Source organism: Sander vitreus, chromosome 12 (assembly GCF_031162955.1).
Source record: "Sander vitreus isolate 19-12246 chromosome 12, sanVit1, whole genome shotgun sequence".
Taxonomy (NCBI): Eukaryota; Metazoa; Chordata; class Actinopteri; order Perciformes; family Percidae; genus Sander; species Sander vitreus.
In genome coordinates this window covers 1,570,851-1,592,186 of record NC_135866.1, presented here as the reverse complement: position 1 = coordinate 1,592,186, position 21,336 = coordinate 1,570,851, and the positions used below count along the sequence as shown (strand labels likewise).

At 41.9% G+C, this 21,336-nt stretch overlaps 1 protein-coding gene across 7 annotated transcripts in view; it reads right to left on the bottom strand.

The window, feature by feature from the left end:
* pard3ab (par-3 family cell polarity regulator alpha, b) overlaps positions 1 to 21,336 on the bottom strand; it is a 315,562-nt gene that overhangs the window by 149,695 nt on the left and 144,531 nt on the right. For all 7 annotated transcript variants that reach the window (XM_078265135.1, XM_078265139.1, XM_078265136.1 and 4 more), the window contains exons 6-11: positions 19,497 to 19,588; positions 15,837 to 15,920; positions 13,298 to 13,423; positions 10,138 to 10,553; positions 4,816 to 4,955; positions 2,326 to 2,454 (exon numbers count right to left, since the gene is read on the bottom strand). In XM_078265135.1, coding sequence (XP_078121261.1) covers positions 2,326 to 2,454; positions 4,816 to 4,955; positions 10,138 to 10,553; positions 13,298 to 13,423; positions 15,837 to 15,920; positions 19,497 to 19,588 — 987 coding nt within the window. The remainder of the gene's footprint in view (positions 1 to 2,325; positions 2,455 to 4,815; positions 4,956 to 10,137; positions 10,554 to 13,297; positions 13,424 to 15,836; positions 15,921 to 19,496; positions 19,589 to 21,336) is intronic.

Here is a 21,336-nt window from a genome sequence, read left to right as displayed (position 1 = left end):
TTAATTGCTTCATTACACTACATTAGGTTTAACATATAAAGCTTAGTAACTGCCATTTTGAATTCATACTTATATGCCTCTCTTCTGTTTTGATGAAGCTCAATTTAGCCATGTAGATTGTGTTTTTATTGTTATATAATGTATGCTATTGTTAACTGACATACTGTTTAGTCTTCCCCAGCTCTAACATCCATGAGAAAACGCTTTGAATAAAGACTGAAACTGCTCATTTTGTGTACTGGACCTCACCTCCCTCGAGTCCCATCTCGACCCTGACACATCACCCTTTCCACCCTCTCCATCTTCTCCCACCTCTCATCTCCCCCCCCCCCTCCAGCTGACAACCACAGATCAAATAAATCCTGCCGTCTAACTACCAGCTACGCAGAGTCAGCTGGACTCAAAGCCCCGCTCTAATCTCCAGATGAGTATCGACCAGCGTGGCAGCTCCTCTCATCTAACTTGGCCTGCGGCGACAGCCAGCCAATAGCCTCCTCTGCATCCCTTGCTGTGATAATTGACACCAATAAGCCATTTGATTGACACGACTTGCAAGCAAATGACTGCTTGTGCCTCTAATGGCCACGGTGACTGCTGAGAGAGACCATTTCTATGACCACGGGGGGGGGGGGGCTGTTTGGTGCCATAACTCTTTTGCTGCTTTTGACCCTTTTTGTCTTTTGTCATTTTTTCAGTGCTTTTTTTATTCATGGCAAATAAACCTAATGTAAATGACATTATATCTAATTCTGAGTTTAAAAAAAAGCTGAAATTATGAATTATTTTGACAAATAGTTCAGATCAGAAGATGTTGAGTGAATCACCGTTTAGGTCAGGAGACATTTAATTTTTTTTTTTTTTTAAATGCTATAAAATTGAATAAAACGCCCAATATTCAATGGATGCAAACATTCATTTTACCTGAAGAATGTTGTATGGCTTCCATATCACGTACATCCATTCATATTTTTTGGGCAATTTGGTTGAAATAAACCCATATTTCTGATATTAAAAACATTGAAAACCCAAGGACAACACCAGGGTTAAAGCTCGCGAACACTGGGAAACTACACTTAAACCTCACTCTTCTGCCGCCTTGATTTTGTCTCGGCCATTACAAGCTCACTTCCTTAACAAACAACTTTGATTTGGGTCCAGATGTGCCGTAAATCAATCCTGCTTTCTTAAGTGTGACATCTGGCGTCTTGTAAAAACACAACCTTGAGGCAAGGAAACAGTTGTAACAAATGTACCAACTACATTAGCAGAGGTTTGCATGAATTACTGAGCAAGCTGTGAGTGGGATCTGTCCAGACTGAGTGACAGCAGTAGCATCAAAAAAAAAAAACACACACACAGATTTATACTGCTGTTTGTACAATGTAATGTGTGAGGATTTGGCCTGATTGATATTCAAGCTAAGTGTGTTTTTCACTTCGACCTGCCCTGTGTCTGTCCGTCCATCCCCACATCCATCAATCTAGTAAATCAGCTCGGGAGGCAAAACACTAGCGAGCGAGATGGAAACGCAGACAGGGGAGAAGGTAGGCTAACAAAGCCAGAGGGAGAAAGAGAACTGGCGAATGAGAATGGGAGGGGAGGGTGACGGATAAAGACAGTCAGAGATGGAGTGAAAGCGAGAGGAAACAAGAGGGGGAAAGGAGATCCAGAGAAAAGATTGAGCGCTACAGGTTTCCTCTGAGGCTAGACGCAGCTCAGTAACAGAGAGGAGTGCAGCGGCGGAGCGGGACAATCAATCTGCATGCTCGGCTAGCGTGTTGCGTTAGCTGCAGAATGAGGAGACAACGCGACACTCACTGTGGGGATTAACGACACTCGTGACAGCAACAAAAAAAAAAAGCACACAAAGACACACTCTCGCATGTATGATCACACACCCACAGTCTATACTAGGGCTGCACAATATGAGCAAAATATGCAATAATGTTGTTGAATATCGTGATAACGATATTACGTGCGATAAATAAACAGATATTAAAGTGTAATCAGTTCTGCCGAGTACACTTTAATATCCATTGATTTCTTTCTTCTTATTGAAGAAATTTAACATTGAATTGAATATTAAAGGCACCACTAAAAAAAGAACGACCGTCATAATTTAAAGTGCAGTTTTCTACTGATATTTTCTTTTAACAAACAAATCTCTAAGTTTCTTTTGCGATGTGTTTTATTGCGGCAGTTGATATATTGTGCAGCCCTGATCGATACTTATCCATGCATGATGTCATGATGTGAGAAGCGTAATGCTGACAGGATGGAGAGTTGGAAGGATGTTCTGAGGGAGGTGGAGAACGACCAACGTACCGCGTCTCGGGGGAGGAAAGTGTCCTCCTGGCGTAGAACCAGCAGCCCCACGGCACCGCCCATGGGCGTGGCCCGGAGCAGAGACACCACCTCCTCCTGGGTGCGCCCGTTCAGGTCCACTCCGTTCACCTGAACACAGTCAGGAAACACACAGCAACTCAATTAGGCCTGGAACAATTATGATATCATTGTCTAATTGTCAATTTTTTTACATAATCGCGGCTTCTTTGTTTAACTGCAATTAATTGCCAACATTAGCTAAGGTCTTGAGGCGTATGACTGGTAATTGTTGATTTAGATATGCCAAATTGTAATCATATAAGTGATTATTTGTCAGACTATATATTATTATTTCAATTGTTAGTTGTTGACACTTGACCCTGTACACGCTCATAACAACAAAGATGACAAGGGGAGGGATACAGTTAGAAAATATGTTTTTATGAGAATAAAGAGGCGTGGTTTACCTCATAGGCTGTGTATTTGTGTTATTACATTATCTGGGTCACATGACAGTGATAGAACCAAAAGATGTACCCTGGGATTCATTCAAAACTTTAATATGTTTTAAAAAAAGTAATAAATAAATAAATATTATGAAATTCGACTTCAAGAGACAAATATATTGTTAATCGCACATATTTATGGACAATTTATTGTACAGCAACATTTGGAATTGTTCCAGCTCTGGTGAGAACACTGAGATCAACGTGTCATTATATCTCCTCGCTGCGATACACTGATGCTCTTTCATTTTTAAATTAGTTTTTGATGATTATGTATTTCTGGCTTGTGTTGTTGTCAGAATAAAGAGATTCTCAAAACATCCACAAAAAAAAGAAAAGAAACAAACAGGAAACAAGTTTTGCCCGCAGCCTCTTAAGATTGTATCATTATGAACCATTAGGAACACACAGGCCTGTATCTCATCCCATCTATAACCCTAGAAACAAACTATTTCCAATTATTAAGTTAAATACAGGAAATGAAGAGAAACCGTGCATCCTGTCAGCAGAGAGCTCAAGTAGATTTATAGTGAATAATCAAAGTACAAGGATATACTGTGAAATAAGGCAACTTAATGAAAAAAAAAAGCAGTGACTGGGTTCACTTCATAATGGGCTGCATGGATTAATTTCTTAGCCTGAGGTGAAATATTCAAATTGCTTATATATAATGTTTTAAAACAGAAAAAAAGCTCACAATCCTCTCATGTTTAGGACAAAGTTACAGTTCCATACAGTGATCATCAAGTCATTCCATCGCTGGAGAGAAATTAGTTTAAAGCTTTATTGCGTAACTTTTTGATATTAATAAACGTTTGTTACATTCCAGCCATTGCCAGATGAGTTGCTACAAAGCTAATTAAGACTCTCAGCTCCACACAACTCTCTGGATTTCTCAGTGTGACTATGTTCAGGAGATTGATGCGTCCGGTGACTTTCCCGCGCAGAAACTAGACTGAAGATAACGACCTCTTCTGAAGAGTCCATCATGTTTTTTTAATCCTCCGTGTCCTCCTTGGCTACTAGCAACTGCGTGGAGGAGGGGTGGGTCATCACGGAAGGCTTGTATCATGTGGACACGCCGACAGTTTTGTTGGGGGGGGGGGAGACGTGAATGGGGGAGACAGAAACTACGCACTATAGCTTTAAAATGAGAAAAGAAAGGATTTAAGCGTGTGTGCAATAACCCCATAGACTCAGCGTTGCCGTGTAACTCGCTATGCAGACCAGATGGTTTCCAATGTGAGAGCATCTTCAAAACCTATTCCAGCTCGCTGCACAAGATAGAGTGTGAAAATATCTTCTCTGATTTCATTCCAGGACACTCCATTTGTTTTTAGTTACACAACGCACATCTATTGGATTTAAAGTATTAGTACGTGTGGGGTCTTCATGCTGTGACACATCATTTATTGTCGTGGTGTTCCATCCAACAACCAATCATCACCGCAGATTAGACTAAATGAGTCCATCACAGCACTATCTGTGAATGTTACAGATTACAGGTCTTTACTGTTAATACCAACGCATCGTGGGAAAATAAAAGGGTGGGAATTACCTTAAAATACCTTAAACTTTAAAAACAGTATGCTTACTGTAAATAAACAGTTTACTGGTGAAGCTGCTGCCTGTGTATTACTGTCAATTTACAGTGAAAAGTTTTACAGTGCAGGGAAAGACAACACGTGTCATATTACGATTTCCAAAATCTAAGACAATATCTAGTCTCATATCACGATATTGATACAATATTGATGTATTGCCCAACCCTATTGAATTCTGGCTCTGCCTCAAACTTAATTATGATTGCCTGATCCTGATGCTTTTTTTCTTTTGTCTCGGTTTGTTGTTGTTGTTTTGTTAACCATTGCGTCTAACTGTGATCGCGCTGTATATCTGTCGCTAGGGACCGCCCTCAAAAACAAGATGCTACATCTCAAGGGGGTTATTCCTAACAAAGAATATCCAACTTTCACTTTCTCACCTCCAGCAATCTGTCTCCTGCCTTGAGGCGGCCATCTTGGATGGCAGCTCCCCGAGGCAAAATGTTCTTGACGTAAATGGGCGCCGAGCCACCGATGGGAACGTCCCGGGACGTTATACTGAAGCCGAGTCCCTCGGGACCTGTGGGAGGAGAGGGGAGGAGGGGAGAGGAGGTTATTGGTGGAATCTGCGTTTGTCTTCAGGCCCATGTTGACGCTCCTCTGTTCCCTCTGCAGCCCTGCAGCTCAACCTACCGCGGATATGTTCATATTCAGCTGCTTATGTCAAGTAGACCAGTGATTCCCAACCCGGGGTATGTGTACCCCAGGGGGTACTTCTGCTGTTGCCAGGGGGAACGTGGAAAGATTGTATACTATAGGGTCGGGTACCAAATTCGATAGTTTTTAGGCACCGACAGAATTGCCTCTGAAGTATAGAGAAATGCCTCGTAATTCAATACCCAATTTCAACACTAAGGAGGAAATCTCATCAGCGTCAGTGAGCCAATCAGCACGCAGCATGCTTCTACCAAGATCTAATAATGTCTGTGATTGGCTGTCTAACGTTACTCGTCGTAGAGACACGCAGGAAAAACTCTACGTTACCATAGAGACGGCTCATGTAGTAGGAGCTGGAAAATTGTATATATTTTAAATATTGCTCGTGTAGTATTCTATTATTATTTCATGTATATTTTTTTCCTATTATTTAATGTTTACTCTGTATGTGTGCTGTGTGTCTGATATTTTGCTGCTGCAACACCGTTATTTCCCTACCTACCCACCCACCCACCCAATGTCTAATGTAATTATTTTTATAAAATTGGTATAAGAAGTATTGTTTAGAAACTGGTATCAAAGTCCCGGTACGTGTACCAGTACCATCATTTTTTAAACGATACCCAGCCCTAGTAGACTAGCTCAACTTATTTGAAAAAATGGAAATTGTGATTTGATTCAAATATTGTTTCAACGTTAACACCTGAACACTTCATGTTGCAGTTATGTTAAAGTGAGTGAAAATAAGTTAGCAAGCAAGCACAGAAGTTTGAACAGGTAGTTAAAAGTAATGCAAAAGCAGCTGAAATGGTTAGCTAAAAGCACTGAGAAACAGCTGAAATAGTAAGCTAAAAGTAACGGATAAATGGTTGAAACATTTGGCTTCACAAGTTGTACTTTGATTGCTGACCAAACCAACCTAAATATTTCTATTTTTCTATTATACCTAAAAAGTTCATCTGTCAGGGCTGTGTGTGTACCTCAGACCAAAACGGTTGGGAACCACAGGATTACATCATACGTTCACTTTGCTGTCATTGATCAGTAGCGTGTCACTATGTTGGAAAAAAAACTAAAATACCTGGACAAACACTTGCTACTAATTTCATGGGTGAAACACTGATACCTGCATTTACAACAGCAATGTTTACCTTTACATACATGTCAGAGGGGAACCTTCAGGGACTTCTAGGACTACAGAGAAGCCCAACATATCAGCGTATTAAAGCTCATACTTTACATATTTCAATAAAGATAATTCTCTCTTTAAATTCTAATTTTAGCTTGTTGTGTTAGTGTGCATGTCACTAAAGTTGAACTACTTGAATGTGCACCGTTGAGGGATTGTTCAGTCTGGACAGAGCTAACCTTTGAGAGAACAGAGAGTCCAAAATGCAAGAAAAGGCGATCCTATAAGCTGTGTTGTGCAACCCTCTGTCAATGTCTTTCCTCCTTGCTCCACCAAGTTTCCAGTGCCACCTATTTAGAGAGAAAATGCTAATGATTCTCACTCTACTTTCTAGTGTGACCTGGTACTTACAGTAGTCAACATCTTTACATGATCTTATTCATCTAAGTTTATGTGGGCCGATGGGATTTGGTTTGTGTACATTTGTAAGTTTTGGCTGCAGCCCCTTAATATTGTATCATCATGAACCATTAGAAACACACAGGCCTGTATATAATCCAATAAACAAACCATTTCCAGTTATTAAGCAAGTTAAATACAGGAAATGAAGAGAAGCCATGCATCCTGTCAGCAGAGAGCTCAAGTAGATTTATAGTGAATAATCAAAGTAGTATATATTGTGAGGCAAGGCAACTTATTGGTTTAACAAAAAAAAAAAAAAGAGAGACTGGACAATGTAATAAGTACATGCAATTACACGGTGCCAGTGAGTATGTAAGTTCAGCCAGACCTTTAATACGTTTGCCTGAGTTTTTAAATAAAACCAGAAACAACCTGTGGTGTGAACAGATTACACCATGTAGGGTTACGGAGGGGTAACTAAGGTGTCAGTGGTTTATTCCAACACATCCACTTCTGTCAACATGCTGATGTTCAATGCACTGAAGTCCCTCCTGCTCCACAAGCATTACACCTGGCCACGTCCTGCACTCTGACAGCTCTCATCAAGGAGAGCGCTGTAAGGAAACTGTTCCAAATAACTGTGTGTTAGGTGTGTGTGTGTGTGTGTCTGTGTGTGTGTGTGTGAGTGTGCGTGTATATTGTAAAACAAAGTTAATATAAGAACAACAATAAGCATCTATGCTGTATAAGAGAAGCGTGTGTGTGTGTGTATCATATTGTAAAACAAAGTTAATGTAAAAACAATACTAAGCATCTATGCTGTATCAGAGAAGTGTGTGTGTGTGTGTGTGTGTGTGTGTGTGTCTGTCTGTGTGTATGATATTGTAAAACAAAGTTAATATAACAATAATGAGCATTTTAGCTGTATCAGAGAAGTGTGTGTGTCTGTACATGTCTGTGTGTATGTGTGCGTGCGTGCGTGTGTGTGTGTGTGTGTGTGCGTGAGATTGTAAAACAAAGTTAATATAAGAACAATAATGAGCATCTTTGCTGTATCAGAGAAGTGGCCCTAATCCTTGCTGCTTGTCTGACTGAGCTGTTGCAAAGAAAGGCAGAACACTTAGCTATTTTGTTTCACATCCTCTACCTAATCCCCTACGTTGATGAGCCAATCAACTTCCAACAGGCAGACGAGGTGCGCTATTATAGGCACCGGTAAATGCCTGTGGTGTTCCTGGCATTAAAACAGGGAGGAGGATCGTTAAAACTCCTATTAGCTTGATTAAGACATACCCAAGCAATTTCCTGTGCAGAATGGGATCCTTTGATTGATTCTGATATTCCCCGGGATTTGCGACGAGACCGGTGTCTGATTCAAGCACATAAACAATGCGGGAGTTTAATCTGCGCTCAAAGCTGTGGGCTTTAAGTCGGTACTCAAAACAACACAGACGAGCCAAGCAGCCTCTTGGGAGACACCGTTAATCCCTGCAAATGTCTGCTCCAACAACGGCAAACAAAAGGTGCGATGAGGAAAGATAACATCTTTGACTGAGAACTTAACAGAATATCTCCTGGCATATATCCTGCACAGAGCTTTTCGGGGTATTATGACCGAGCAGAGATGTGAGAGTGAGGAGAAAATAAACTATGATAGAGGAACAAGTGGAAACAGCTATCAGCTGGGATGGAATATGGAATAAGAAGCAGCTGGGTGTTGTGATGTTTTATGTTCTGGCTTGATTCTCGGCCCAGGAGAGGGAACACATTTGGGTGAAAACTTCAACGGGCATATGGTGTAGCCCTGTCAGACTCTTTGCTGTGGCATTTGACAGCACACAGGGACCAGCGGCTGCTTAGCAACAAGCTCTCTGGCCCTGAGACCTGGCACCGACACCTGGTATCCTGTTGGCAGAGGTTTGCACCACCTGGGCCAGCTGTCAGTCATAGCCTATACAGAGAGAAGGTGTCCCCAAAGTTTCTTTTCCCAACATGGCTTTTTGATCTGTATTTCCACCTCCCAGACTCTATAAAGTTTACTGGACCGCTATTTGCCGCCCACATCAGTATGCTGAACTCTGCATGTTTTTTTAAGCCTGTTACAGCATTGTTCACATTCTGCATGCTTCTTTGTCTGCGCCATTTCTCAACAAAAACAGTCCTACACTTGTGCTTGATGTGCCAGGAATGGGGACATTGCTTGTTTATTTAGTTGGAATGGAAACGCCAGGAACATCCAGAGAATCCCTCTCATTTCTGAATGCCAGAGGAATGCAAAGCATGAGAATTTCACAGACCGACTGAAAAGAATCAGATCATACTTCAAAAACAAAAATGTAGGGCCTGAGATGTTTTAACACAATAACAATAATGATAATGGAGGTTCCTAGCTTTACAGCATCCTTGGACTGTAGAGGCTCCAACTAACGCAAGGTTCACTTAATCAAGACTGGCAGAGTGACCTCCATGCTAAAAAAAAAAAAAGAAAAGACGGGTCCTCATACTCCTCATCAGTCATTGGCTGCGTGTTGCAGGAGACTCCCCAATGCTTCTCTCAAATTTAACTATTTTAAATGATGCCCTCTGTGACAAAAAACACGACGGTGTCTCAGGGCTTCTTGTGCCTCGCAGGAACTCGAAAAATTGATTTTCTTTGGTGGAAACACATAAAATGGGATTCAACTGAGCATCGCAGCCTCTCTTTTTTTTTAAATGATGTGTTATTTGTCTTTGTTTGTCTTTAAGGTTGCTTTCACACCTGCCTCGTTTGGTCCGTTTACAACCAACCCTGGAGCGTTTGGTCAGATAGTCCGGAGGGTTCGGGCTGGTGTGAAAGCTCATCCCAACTCTGGAGCGGATCAAACAAACAAACTCTGGTCCTCTTAAAAACGGGGGGCTCGGTTCTCTTCCAAGTGAACTAGAGTTCAGTTCACTTCAGGTGAGAACCCGATTCGATCCAAACACAGGAAGAGAACCAAAAACAGAGCATTTACTAGCTGCAACTTCAACCAGCACACTATTTACGGACGTATATATGATTTATGGGATGATAACTTTCAGATCCATGAGCTGTTCTGACCACATATCACTGGTCGTCTGTATGACATCATCAGTCTGTGTGACATCGTCATCTCTCTCCTTCACTCACTGTCTGCCAGCTGCTCATTGTTCGCCTTCTTCTAAAAAATTAGAAACACTAAAGCAGACGTTATAAATGTGGTGTTGCTCCATTATTTCTGAGAGCAGGAAGTGTCGGCCAGTTTCAGATATTCTGTCCAAAAAACCAGTGTCTGTCCCCGTCGCGTGACGTGTTTACAGTGTTTGGTGCGTTTCATAAAGTGCAGTGTGAAAGCAAACCAAACCAAATGAAAAATACAACAATGTTGCTACTTCTCCCCCGAATCCGAGTGTCCATAACGTGCTGTGTTTGTGACTAAGAACTTCCCCTTGGGGATAACAAAGTCTAAAGTCTTAAGTCTAAAGTAGTCCTCTGTCCCACCTTTCATCACCTCACCTTTCTTTAGCTGGATGTTGAGCCTCCTCCCAACTTTTTTGGTAAATCCTCCTGTTGGCGTGGCGTTGAGCCCCCTCTGAGGCGAGGGCATGTGGCCTGTCGGCGGCTTGGCTGCAGAGACCATAGGGTGAGCCAGAGGGGGGTAGCCGTCGGTCTGCTCTGGGTGAGCATGGGATTGAGGGTGCAGATGGGAGTGTGGGTGAGTTTGGGAGCCGTGTCGGGACACCCTCTGCGGGGTGTGGTCGATGCCGGAGACGGTGCTGCCAGCCAGGGAGTCGGGGCTGAAACGGCCCGAGGCGTACGCCGGGTTCCTCTCAGCATGGGACAGCTGTTCGTAGTTGGCCTTCATCGATGAGGGCACCACGTGGAACATGATGACAGGAGAGCGCATGGCCTGACGGAACATGTTCTGGGCTCTGGGACAGAAAGAGCGGGAGGAAGAGATTTGAAAAAAAAGGATGGAGAGAGAGTCGATTATACAACTGACTTCAGCCCTGAAATATATATATATATATATATATATATATATATATATATATATATATATATCACTATATATATATATATATATATATATATATATATATATATATATATATATATACTATACATATATACATATATATATATATATATATATACACACACACACACACACACACACACACACTATATACCGTATAGGTTCTTGTCTGCACAAACTTGCCTAGTAAAGTACTACGTCTACCTGATGTTTCTCTCACACACACACACACACACACACACACACACACAGTGCGTTTCACTATAATTGTGGGGACCCGTCATTGACATAATGCATTCCCTAGCCCCTTACCCTAACCATCACCATTAAATGCCTAACCTTAACCCTTAACCTCATCCTAACCATAACCTCATTCTAACCCTAATCCTAAAACCAAGTCTTAACCCTCAAACAGACCTTTAAACTTGGGGGGTCCAGCATTTTGGCCGCACAAAGCTGGTCGGACCCCACAAGTATACTGGACTCCCGGTTTTTGGACCCCACAAATGTAGTTAAAAAAGAACACACACACACACAGACAGACACACAAAATATATATAAAATCCATCTTTGCCCACCTGAACATTCTGACATGATAATTAATACTTATTGCCAGTGTGAGCGGCTCTAAAGAGACTGAACCCTCCCCAACAGCTCCATCCCATAATCCCCTCATTTGGCTCTAGATGAAGGAGACTTCTATCTGCAGAAAATCCTCTTCTAAACCCCCTTTCGGTGTGAGCTACAGAAGGTGTGAAGGGAAACTTATGTTGGCTGTCAGCACCCTGAAACAGCGGAGCCTTGTTAGCCCCACCTGTTTCAATAAAGCAGACTTTGGTATGGCTCTTCCCTCGCACCCCGACAGCTGCCGGGACGTTCTGGAAAATGCCGGGGCCCCAGAATTTATATTGCCCCCCCCACCCCCCCCAGAGAATTTGGTTGTGAAATTCCAGGCCCATTTTTTCCCAGCTACCAATAACCTTCAATGTGGGTCTTGTCTTGGCATCTTTATAATTTCAGAAGCAGACAAGATGTAATCCTCTCCCTTATAAAAAAAATACTGTTAAATACAGAGAGCAACTGTTGATGCCTTATCCCCACCTGTTACTCAACAGCAGGGTTGGCTGGGACACCATAACCTGACCGGGATGTTCACCCAAAGTATATCATTTCTCACTTAATCATAGTGAGTTTTGCTTTGATTGCCTGTTGATAAAGTTGATTTCTGCCTCCACTCCAATGCAGGTGACTATTGAATCTATTTCTACCAAAGAAATAGTCCCTTTGCTAGAAACTTTTACAGCATATTTTTGCATTATTCAATTTACAGGGACAGTGTTTGGTGAAAGAGATATTGCTAATGAAGTGAAGCTCCCTTGTATTGTGGTGATTAACATGGCGATGACAATCTTAGAGATAGACACTTCAAAGCCTCAACCAACAAAACTATCTGCATGGCTAGATACTAGCAAGATAAGAGGTGAGTGGAAACATTTTGTTTTTGTTTCATGTCTTTCTTTTTAATAATTTGGGTGAACCGACCGTTTAGATTACTGCATGTGAAGTCCCATGAGACAGAAATGCATCACCATGACATACCTGCATATGCTCATGTGTGGGCGGTTCTGCATGATTGTTTATGGATCACATTTGAGTTGTATACTGAAGTTGATACCATACATGTATTTAGTACTGTATGCATTTACAGTATCAAATCAAACACATATGCATCACTGGATTTCTGAAATTGGATTCAGCAGGTAACATTATATAGGCAGCATGCAGCTGGGGGGGTTGGGTTAGGCAGGTAATGAAAGCGTGTGAACAGAGCTGGAAAGCAGAGGCTGTGGATGTTAGGAGTGCGTTTCCCATTCCTTCCGATGGAGAGCGAGGGAGGTGTTACAATAGGATTCCAGCCGAGCAGTTACTGAAACACAGGCAGGGTTTCCCCCAGAAAAGTTGTTTAGCCCGGTGGCAAGTGTCTTTTATTTTTTTGACGAGGGCCTGGCTGGGGGCCGGTCACAGACTGATGGCAGTGTTAATGTAGAGCTTGTGATATCGCAAAATTGAAAAAAAAAAAAAAAAAATAGAAGCTATAAGACAGATTCCATAGGGCCCTACATTAAGTCGGTGCTAAAAGCTAACTGGAGATGTGAAAATACAGTACCAGTCAAAAGTTAGGACGCGCTTTCTCATTCATTTGAATGGGAAAGTGGGTCCAAACCGAGCTGCTCTGTAACGTCTTCAAAATACATACAAACATACATACATACAATAAATAAGGCCGGGTGGAGGCAACTTAGGCCGGGTGGGGGGCAATTTAGGCCCGGTGGACCACCAGGCGTGCAATACACTGGGGGAAACCCTGAGAGGGGAATAAAGGCTGTGAGGATTGCAGGGACCGCTGCAGCGGTTGAGGGTGCGAGTCGACCTACAGGACTTAAACAGGTAAAAGGTTAGCTTAGCACAGAGACAGGCAGCGGAGGAGCCTGTGCACTGGCAGCAGTGCAGAGAGGAGGGTCACGAAGGCATGAGGAAGAGAGGAGAACAGCCAAAAGAAGGGTTTACGACTGGAGGTATAGGACCAGGGAGGAAGCCAAGGTCCAAGGGAGCACCGGAGCAGAGCTGCTGTCTTACTGTTCAAAGCGGATGTTTCGCAGGTCTCCGTTATTGATACAGACGATACAGTCATTCTCCTGGAAGAGGCCCTGTTGCTCGGCCTTGCCTCCCTTCTCCAGACGCTTGACCAACAAGCCAAGAGTCCTGAAAAGGTTCAAAAGTCCAAGTCAACACAATGCAAGGTGATGTCAGTGGATTCAATGTGGCTGCTTTACTGTAGCCTGGACAGAGTGCACTATACTGGACTGAAATTACAAACACTTTCTTTAAAACACAATTACACTTCCAAACCCCTGCCAAAAACTCTTTCAGGCCTATCAAATCTTTGTATATTCCACTCTATGCTTTTTCACATGAAATGCTTTGTTGTTCCGCGGCTTCTATAGAATCACTACTACAAAAATGCATCATTGAATAAAACATCCCTGTTGTTATGGTCAGGAATCAGTGTGTGCCATGTTAATGAAAAGCTTTTTACGGTCAAAAAAATAGAGCTATGCCTAATTGCTAAAAAAGATACTTGAAAAGAGTGTGTGCTGTGCTCCTGTATTTGCTTAATCAGTGGGTGCTTTAGAGGCTGTGTAGGGGAGGCATCTATTCAAAGACAATCAACGCATTGAAAAACTCCAATGTAGTTCTGCCCGAGTCGATGCTTTGCAGGTGTTAATTTTCTAACCCCCAGGGCTCCTACGTCCCTTTTTCTAAGCAGAAAAATAAATAAAGCGCTTTCAGAGAGCGACAGAAAGCAGCAGCATTAAACAGTGATAGGAATAGGCGAATTGGAGCGAGGCTGGTCTATCGCCCTGTAGCCCTTCTACCGGGCTGAGCTGCGACCGTTGTCGCCCTGTAATCCGGTGTGGCAAACTGGCTTATGCTGCAGCGAGAGGCTAACTCCACCTGAAACGGCGCTTGGCGGATTATGGATCCGAGTCTGAGGAAGAAAATCAACCGCGGGTAGGAAAGACGGCGCCAGCATAATCGAGTCTTCCTCTGTATATAGTCTGTGTCCGCGTGTATCGAGGCTTTTCTGAGGTAATACGAGCGAGTGTCGCGAGGTGAATTGGGTTGATTTCAGGGTTTAACACTTGCCCTCGCCTAAGGCTTATATAATTCAATATGAATGGAAATGTGATCACAGAGAGGGCAGAAAAGTTCAGGAGTTGAAAAAGTTCAGAGACAATTCCGCTGATTGAATTTGAGTGAGAACGCAATGTGATTTGCTGTGGAGGGGCTATTTCTCTGATGAAAGCTGGGCAACTTAATCTTGGGATAACGCCTACGCTGACATTTCCCCAATAAAAGAAAAGTGCATTATAAATGTGCTTTTAGGTTGATTAAGTCAGGCAGTGAGAAAAGTGATACGATCTTGATTTTCAATAAAGCGTGATCACTGATGGTATTTGTGAGTCTCGGGCAGAGTCGTACATGAAGACAGTTCTCTGACAGGCTCTGTGCTGCCTGCCACTATAACAAGATAGCAAGCATTAGACCCATCTAAAACTAGTCTTAGACTCTTTTAAAAGTCTTTCAATAAAGAGAAGGAACTCCATGTAAATGCTATACAATCAACTCTGCTGTTTTTAACTGGATTCCTGCTCTAACTTTGAAAAGCTGCATGACTTGGATCACAACCTCCAAAAACTGCCTCTGGGTATATATAAACCAGATGTGAAATTCCTCTAATTCCTTCACAGCTTTGTTCCAGCTGTGTATGTGTGCTTTTGATTGTGTTTTAGGTGTGTGTGTGTGTGTGTGTGTGTGTTGTGTGTGCACTGCTCAACGTATCCTTTGTATCATGTAAAGCTGATGTGACAGCGGCCAGAGAGAAATATGACAGTCACCTGCAAACCCTAAACAAGCATGATTGATCACAGTAAACTGGCAAATGGCTTCATGATGCCGACAATGCAAACCAGTGTGTGTGTGTGTGTGTGTGTGTGTGTGTGTGTGTCAGTCATTGGTTTTGTGTGAGTGATGAAGTGATTACATATGGGTATCATGGAGGAATGTCCGGTATGCGTGTGTGTTTGTGTGCCAGGTGATGCAGCACACTTCTCTCCAGTGTTTTTGCAGACCTCAAAAAGCCAAAATGAACTTAATTTCTACAATAGTCTACAATTAGTCTACAATTGAGGCTGATGAATCATGAGCTAATTTTCTTCTTTTTTCTTCATCTAAATGTGTAAAAGAAGTCAAAAAGAACAAAGATCAAATGGTAGCAAAACTAACCTCTCTCTAGTCAAACACAGCTAGTTAACGTACAGAACTGTAAATGTAGAGACTAAATAGAGAAAACAGGGATTGTATTTAATACAGCACATGCACACATTATGTTTTGTATTGTGCACTAGACTAGTACAGTAACCCTGTCTTCTATAAACCTAAACACAAAAAGATTTAAAGACACTTGATTAGGGTTTAAGTTGTTCATTGAGACATGTGTTTGACCACTATGATGTGTTTAAGGCCCCGTGGCCACTATTTCTGTCTGCTCCTCTCCTTTACTCTCCTCTAGCTTGTTTGAACAGCACCGTGACTCTGCTCTGGATATTTGTACCTGCGGTCCCTGCCACTGAAAGGCACCACGTGGATTCCCAGGGGCCCACCGTCGTTTGACACCTCCACCAGTTTGACTATGTCTCTGGGAGACGGTGACGGAGAGGGACCAGGGTGGGCGGGCGTTGGGGGGGAGAGAGGAGAGGAGGGGAGGAGAGGAGTGACACCATGTGGGGGAAAAAAACAAAACAAGAAATGAGATGATGGTGAAAGAAACAAGATGATGACAACAGAGGCGCGTCATTAAAACAAACAAAGTAAGAAGGTGTTGGAGGAGACTAACACAAAAAGACAATAAAACAGAGCAATCCAAATAAATCAAACACAAGTAAGGGATAACAAGAAACACTCAGAGAATCCTCACACACAATTTAGACTCAAGTCAATCGTCAAAGTGAACCTGAGAAGTGAAATTATTTTAGGGATGCAGCTGAATTGAATTGCAAGATGCTGCATATTTATCTTTTGGCAGGGGGAAAAAAAACTGCAATCCTCCAATGTTGCTGTCTGACAAGTGTTCAAGACACATCAAGACACGTATCTACAAAGTCAACTACTGTCCTAAGTCTTTGATGCCGTTCATCCTATGTGTAGATGTAAGCAGCTGAAATACCCCACGAACCACAAGTTAGAGCTGAAGCTCTTTGCCCGAACCCAACGGTCTTAATTCATCTTACACAGGCTCGGGCTTGTGCTCCGGGTTGTGCAGGAAATGAGCGGTCAGGTGATGCGTTTCGATTAGCGCAAAAATGGATGCGGAGGAGGTGAAACGGAGGCTGGCCTCTGGCGATTACGTTTTGGTTGCACCGGCAAAGAAAGCAAAGTCTGAGGTGTGGAACATTTTTAGTCATGAATAAATTATGTTAAAAAAATGTATAAATGACTCATTCATGACAAAAGGCAAAAGAGCTGTGTGCATGCACACATTTGAATAATGGCGGGCTGTAAACGGGTTCAGGCTTTTAAAAAGCTGTCAATCAAAATGTACTTGTCGGGCTCGGGCCTTGTCGGGCCGAACTTACAGCTCTACCACAAATGTTCAAATAGACACACTTGGTGTGTGACAGGGTTTCTGCAGGTTTCAACAAGTCAAATGTAAGACCTTTTAAGACCTTTATGAATTAAATGTAAGACCTATTGTATATCACGACATTAAAGTACAACGAAATTGTACAAAACTACTTGCAAAGTCAATAAATGTATTCAAATTGAAAAAAAGCGATAGTGTAATAATAATCCGTACATATACAGCAACTTATATTAGGACTATCAAAAGGAAGAACTACACTACGGAACAAGGTAGCATTACATGGACGCTTAAAATTCTTAAATGTTTTTTTAAGACGGAAACCCTGGTGTGAAGCGTTGACGATGTTGCGTGTAGCTACAGTATCACGTCTTGATTTTTGTGCCACGATTCAGCAAGCCAATCACAGCCCACCTCAGAAAAATAACATCACGACGCATTTGAAATTAAAAAGTGAACACTTTGACTTGCAGTTTTGTACATGTTGAGGGTCAGTGCTTGGTCCTGTAGGTGATTACGATTAACCCTTGCGTTGTCCTCGGGTCAAATTTGACCCGTTTTCAAAGTTCTTTATATCAGAAATATGGGTCTCTTTCAACCAAATTGCCTAAAATTAACATGGATGCATGGATGTACACACAACGTTCTTAGCAGGTAAAATTAATGATGACTTTTATTCAATTTTGGGTGTTTTATTCAATTTTATAGCATTTGGAAGAAAAAAATCCTTACGGGTCAAAATGTAAGACCCAGAGGGACATTTATTTTCAAATTCACAAGTTAATGGTCGACAGGAAGACAACACAAGGGTCAAATGTGCAAACTGCTGTGCTCAGTTAGAAAGACAAACTGACTTAATACTGAAAGTGAGGACAAATGAATTCAAACTTTACCCTACTTTACAGACAGATGGATTTCCAATGAAGCCCTAGGGCTGTATATCATTGTATTGCATTCATATGTGGATGGATATTACTGATGACATCCTTTGACCTTTTAAAAGCACAAAACACAGCCACAGCTATTTACTTTTTCCGAGGCAGCATTCTTCACCTGTGAGGCTGTAAAACATCTAAACACAGGCACATTTTACAAGATGCCAGATCTAATCTGACTACAGCTTTGATACAATGACTATGATTAGCTCGGGGAAAATGGGCCCCTTGTTGACAACTAAGAGGCGGGAGAAGTCTCTGGGAAATCATAGGAATAATAACAATACCATACCTGCATATTAAACTGGAAGCATGCAACGGAGCAAAAACAACAAAACACAGTTGTTAATAAGAGGAGCTGAATGGGTTAGTGCGTGGGAGAGCTCCGATGGCGAGGCGAGGATCATTTCGCTCCCACAAAAGGAGAATTATGTAAATCAGGAAGCAGGGTTGAAATGAGATTTTCTACAAACAAACCTGGATTACAGTACAGAACCTGCTGGTCTACCTTTAAAGTACGCATTATGTAGAGAAAGGGAGGAGAGAGCTGAGTTACCCAGGGTACCTTTGAAGGCAACATCTAGTTTCAGACAAGCTGAGCATTATTGTTTTTTCATAGTTTTGGCCATCATCCTTCCTACTGGTTATAATTGTGCTTTTTGTGTGTGTATGTGTGTCTGTGTGTATATGTCGGAAAGGTGTGTCAGCAGATGTTTGTTGAGTGACCATACAGACGTTTTTTTATGTTTGTGTTTTTAATGTTATCTGCTGATTGTTGGAGACAATGCAGTATGACAATAAAGTTTGATCTCATCTTATATTAACTTGATTGCAGAGATCTGGCAGACATCACGGTCTGAGCATGAGTCAGTTGGATAAAATGATGGCCAACACTACAAAAGAGGACCAGATTTGTATTAACACAGAATTTTGCTTAAGGGTTATGCAGGCGTGTTGACACACACACACACACACACACACACACACACACACACACACACACACAGGTTTCATTTCAAATCTCTATCCATTTGAAAAAAGCAGTCATCCGGAAATGTCAATAAAAAACATTCGCACAAATGATTGCAACTTTGAATCTTCGGTAGTGCCGTAGGGCTGGGCGATACGGAGAAAATCAGAGATCACCATATGCTTGACCAAATACATCCATGTCCATATTGCGGCGATATTTGGGTCAGGTTGACAATTGGTGCTTTCACAAAATAATCAGTCAGATCTTAGATAAGTAATCATCAATAATGTATAATAAAAAATAATGTAAAATATTTTTTCCCCAGCTATATACTGACTACGTTTACATGCATGCACAACAATAGTGTGATGTTAAAACAAATCTGCAATTCTTCAAATGATATTCCCTCAAAATGTTTCACGACAGATTTTCTGAGAACGTTGATTAGTATGTGCTTGTTATTATCTTTTTTGACAACGTTATTGCATATCACGATATCTCGATATATGACTTCATCACGATATGATTCCATTGAAAGACGATATATTATCATATTGAATTATCGCCCAGCCCTAGTCTGGTGTTACTTTTCCCAAATGGTGATTTCTGTAATAAATCTGCTTGAATGTTGAGCAATGTGATCAGCAGGTTATTGGGTTCCAGCAGGGCTGCGAGGACCCAGAGAGGCAGAACGGGGCGGAGCTGACCCAGGACTGAAGGACTTACTCTAGTGACCTGACAGGGTTGTGGTCCATGCACGAGTCGGCTCGGCCAACCGGCTCGATCCTGCCGTTTTCTTCTTCTCTGGCCTCGTCCTCCTGGAACAAAGCACAGACAGGCAGAAGAAGAGTGAGACGGCTTCAGAGAGTGTTCTCCCTGTTCGACCGCTATGAAGTGAGTTACATGTTCATTCAAAAAAAGTGGCTTTGACGCCGAGTCATGACCTTTGCTGCGTGCTGTAGCCTCTTTCACATTACAAGAGATATCCCGACCTTTAAAATCTCAAGTTTCTTTTAGGCGTGGGCCGGTTACCGGTTTCAAGGTATACGCGGTTTCAAAAAGTCACGGTTTCTAAACCTCTAAACTTCTCCGTCATACCGTTCCTAAGGTATGAGCCGTTTGTTATTTTTGTCAAGGACAGAAAGTGCAGTTTAGAAACCCCTCATCCTGTCAGGGTGCACGGTGTTTGGTAACACTTTATAATAACCATTGCTAATAAATGGCTAATTGAGTGTTAATTAAACTTAAGTTTATAGTTATTTTACTGTTAACTAACAATGAAATGACAATTAATGATGTTTACCAATTATTAGTTATGCTATAAGTTATGTTTTTTGAACAGTTTATTGTTGCTTGACCAACTGCCATGCTTTGCTTGTTTGAAAGCCATGATGTCTCTCTCTCTCTCATGGGGGGGCCAAATTCTCTGGGCCGGCAAAGCAGAGAAAGGGGAGATAACCTTGCTCCTTAAGATGTCATGAAGGGAAGATTCCATTTGGCCCATCTGAGCTTTCATTTTCTCAAAGGCAGAGCAGGATACCCAGGGCTCGGTTTACACCTATCACCATTTCTAGCCACTGGGGGACCATAGGCAGGCTGGGGGAACGCATATTAATGTTAAAAAACCTCATAACGTGAAAATGTCATGCCATGGAACCTTTAAGTATTTGTTTATGATTAAGAAATGTTTTGTAAAATGTCAAACATTATTTAGATGGTTATTATAAAATTGCATCTGATGAGTAGAATTCCCTGTTAATGGTTAATTAGTACTTTTTAAAGCATCTTTAAACATTATTTCTTATTAACTCATGTTATATGACACTAAAGTAATGATAAAATGACAGAAATGATAATTTTACTAATAATTAGTAATCATTATAATTCACCATATCATTTATCAGTTTGTTAACAGTAAAGCAACTATGAACTAAAGTTTCATTAACTACCAATTTACTATGTATTAGTATTATTATAAAGTGTTACCAATACATTTCAAAACTGTAATTGCAATACCTCAATACGGTGAAACGGTGATGTTTTTGCTGAAGGTTATCACACCGGCCCATGCCTGGTATCTTCCAGCAGCTAACGAGTAGGCTGAGCTGCTGAGCTGAAGAAGCGAGCGGATGGCAGAGGCCTTCCACATGTGTTAAAAACAAACGCCCTTTAGAAATGATTCTGTATTCAAAATTGACACATGCCTTTGTTCTCCTCTTGTATCAACTGTGGACACTTGCTCTGTTTGAATACTGAAGCTGAGACTTCTGATACGTACACACAAACGCACACTTGCACTCAGACAGGAGACACAGAGCAAAGAGGAGGAAAATGAGACGCAAAGAAAGACGGTCATTAAAATGTCAGGGCGACACCGGAGAGGAGAGAGAGAGCAGCAGCAGCAGCTCAAGCATCCCCGGCAACTGGCCGCCTCATCAGTATGAAAATGAGCCTGCCGTTACCGTGGCTGCAGTACGGTTGCCATGACACTTTGGGTGTCTGGAGGACGTACAGCTACAGGGCAGCGTGTGAGTGTGTACATGTGTGAGAAGCAGTGTGCAAGGAC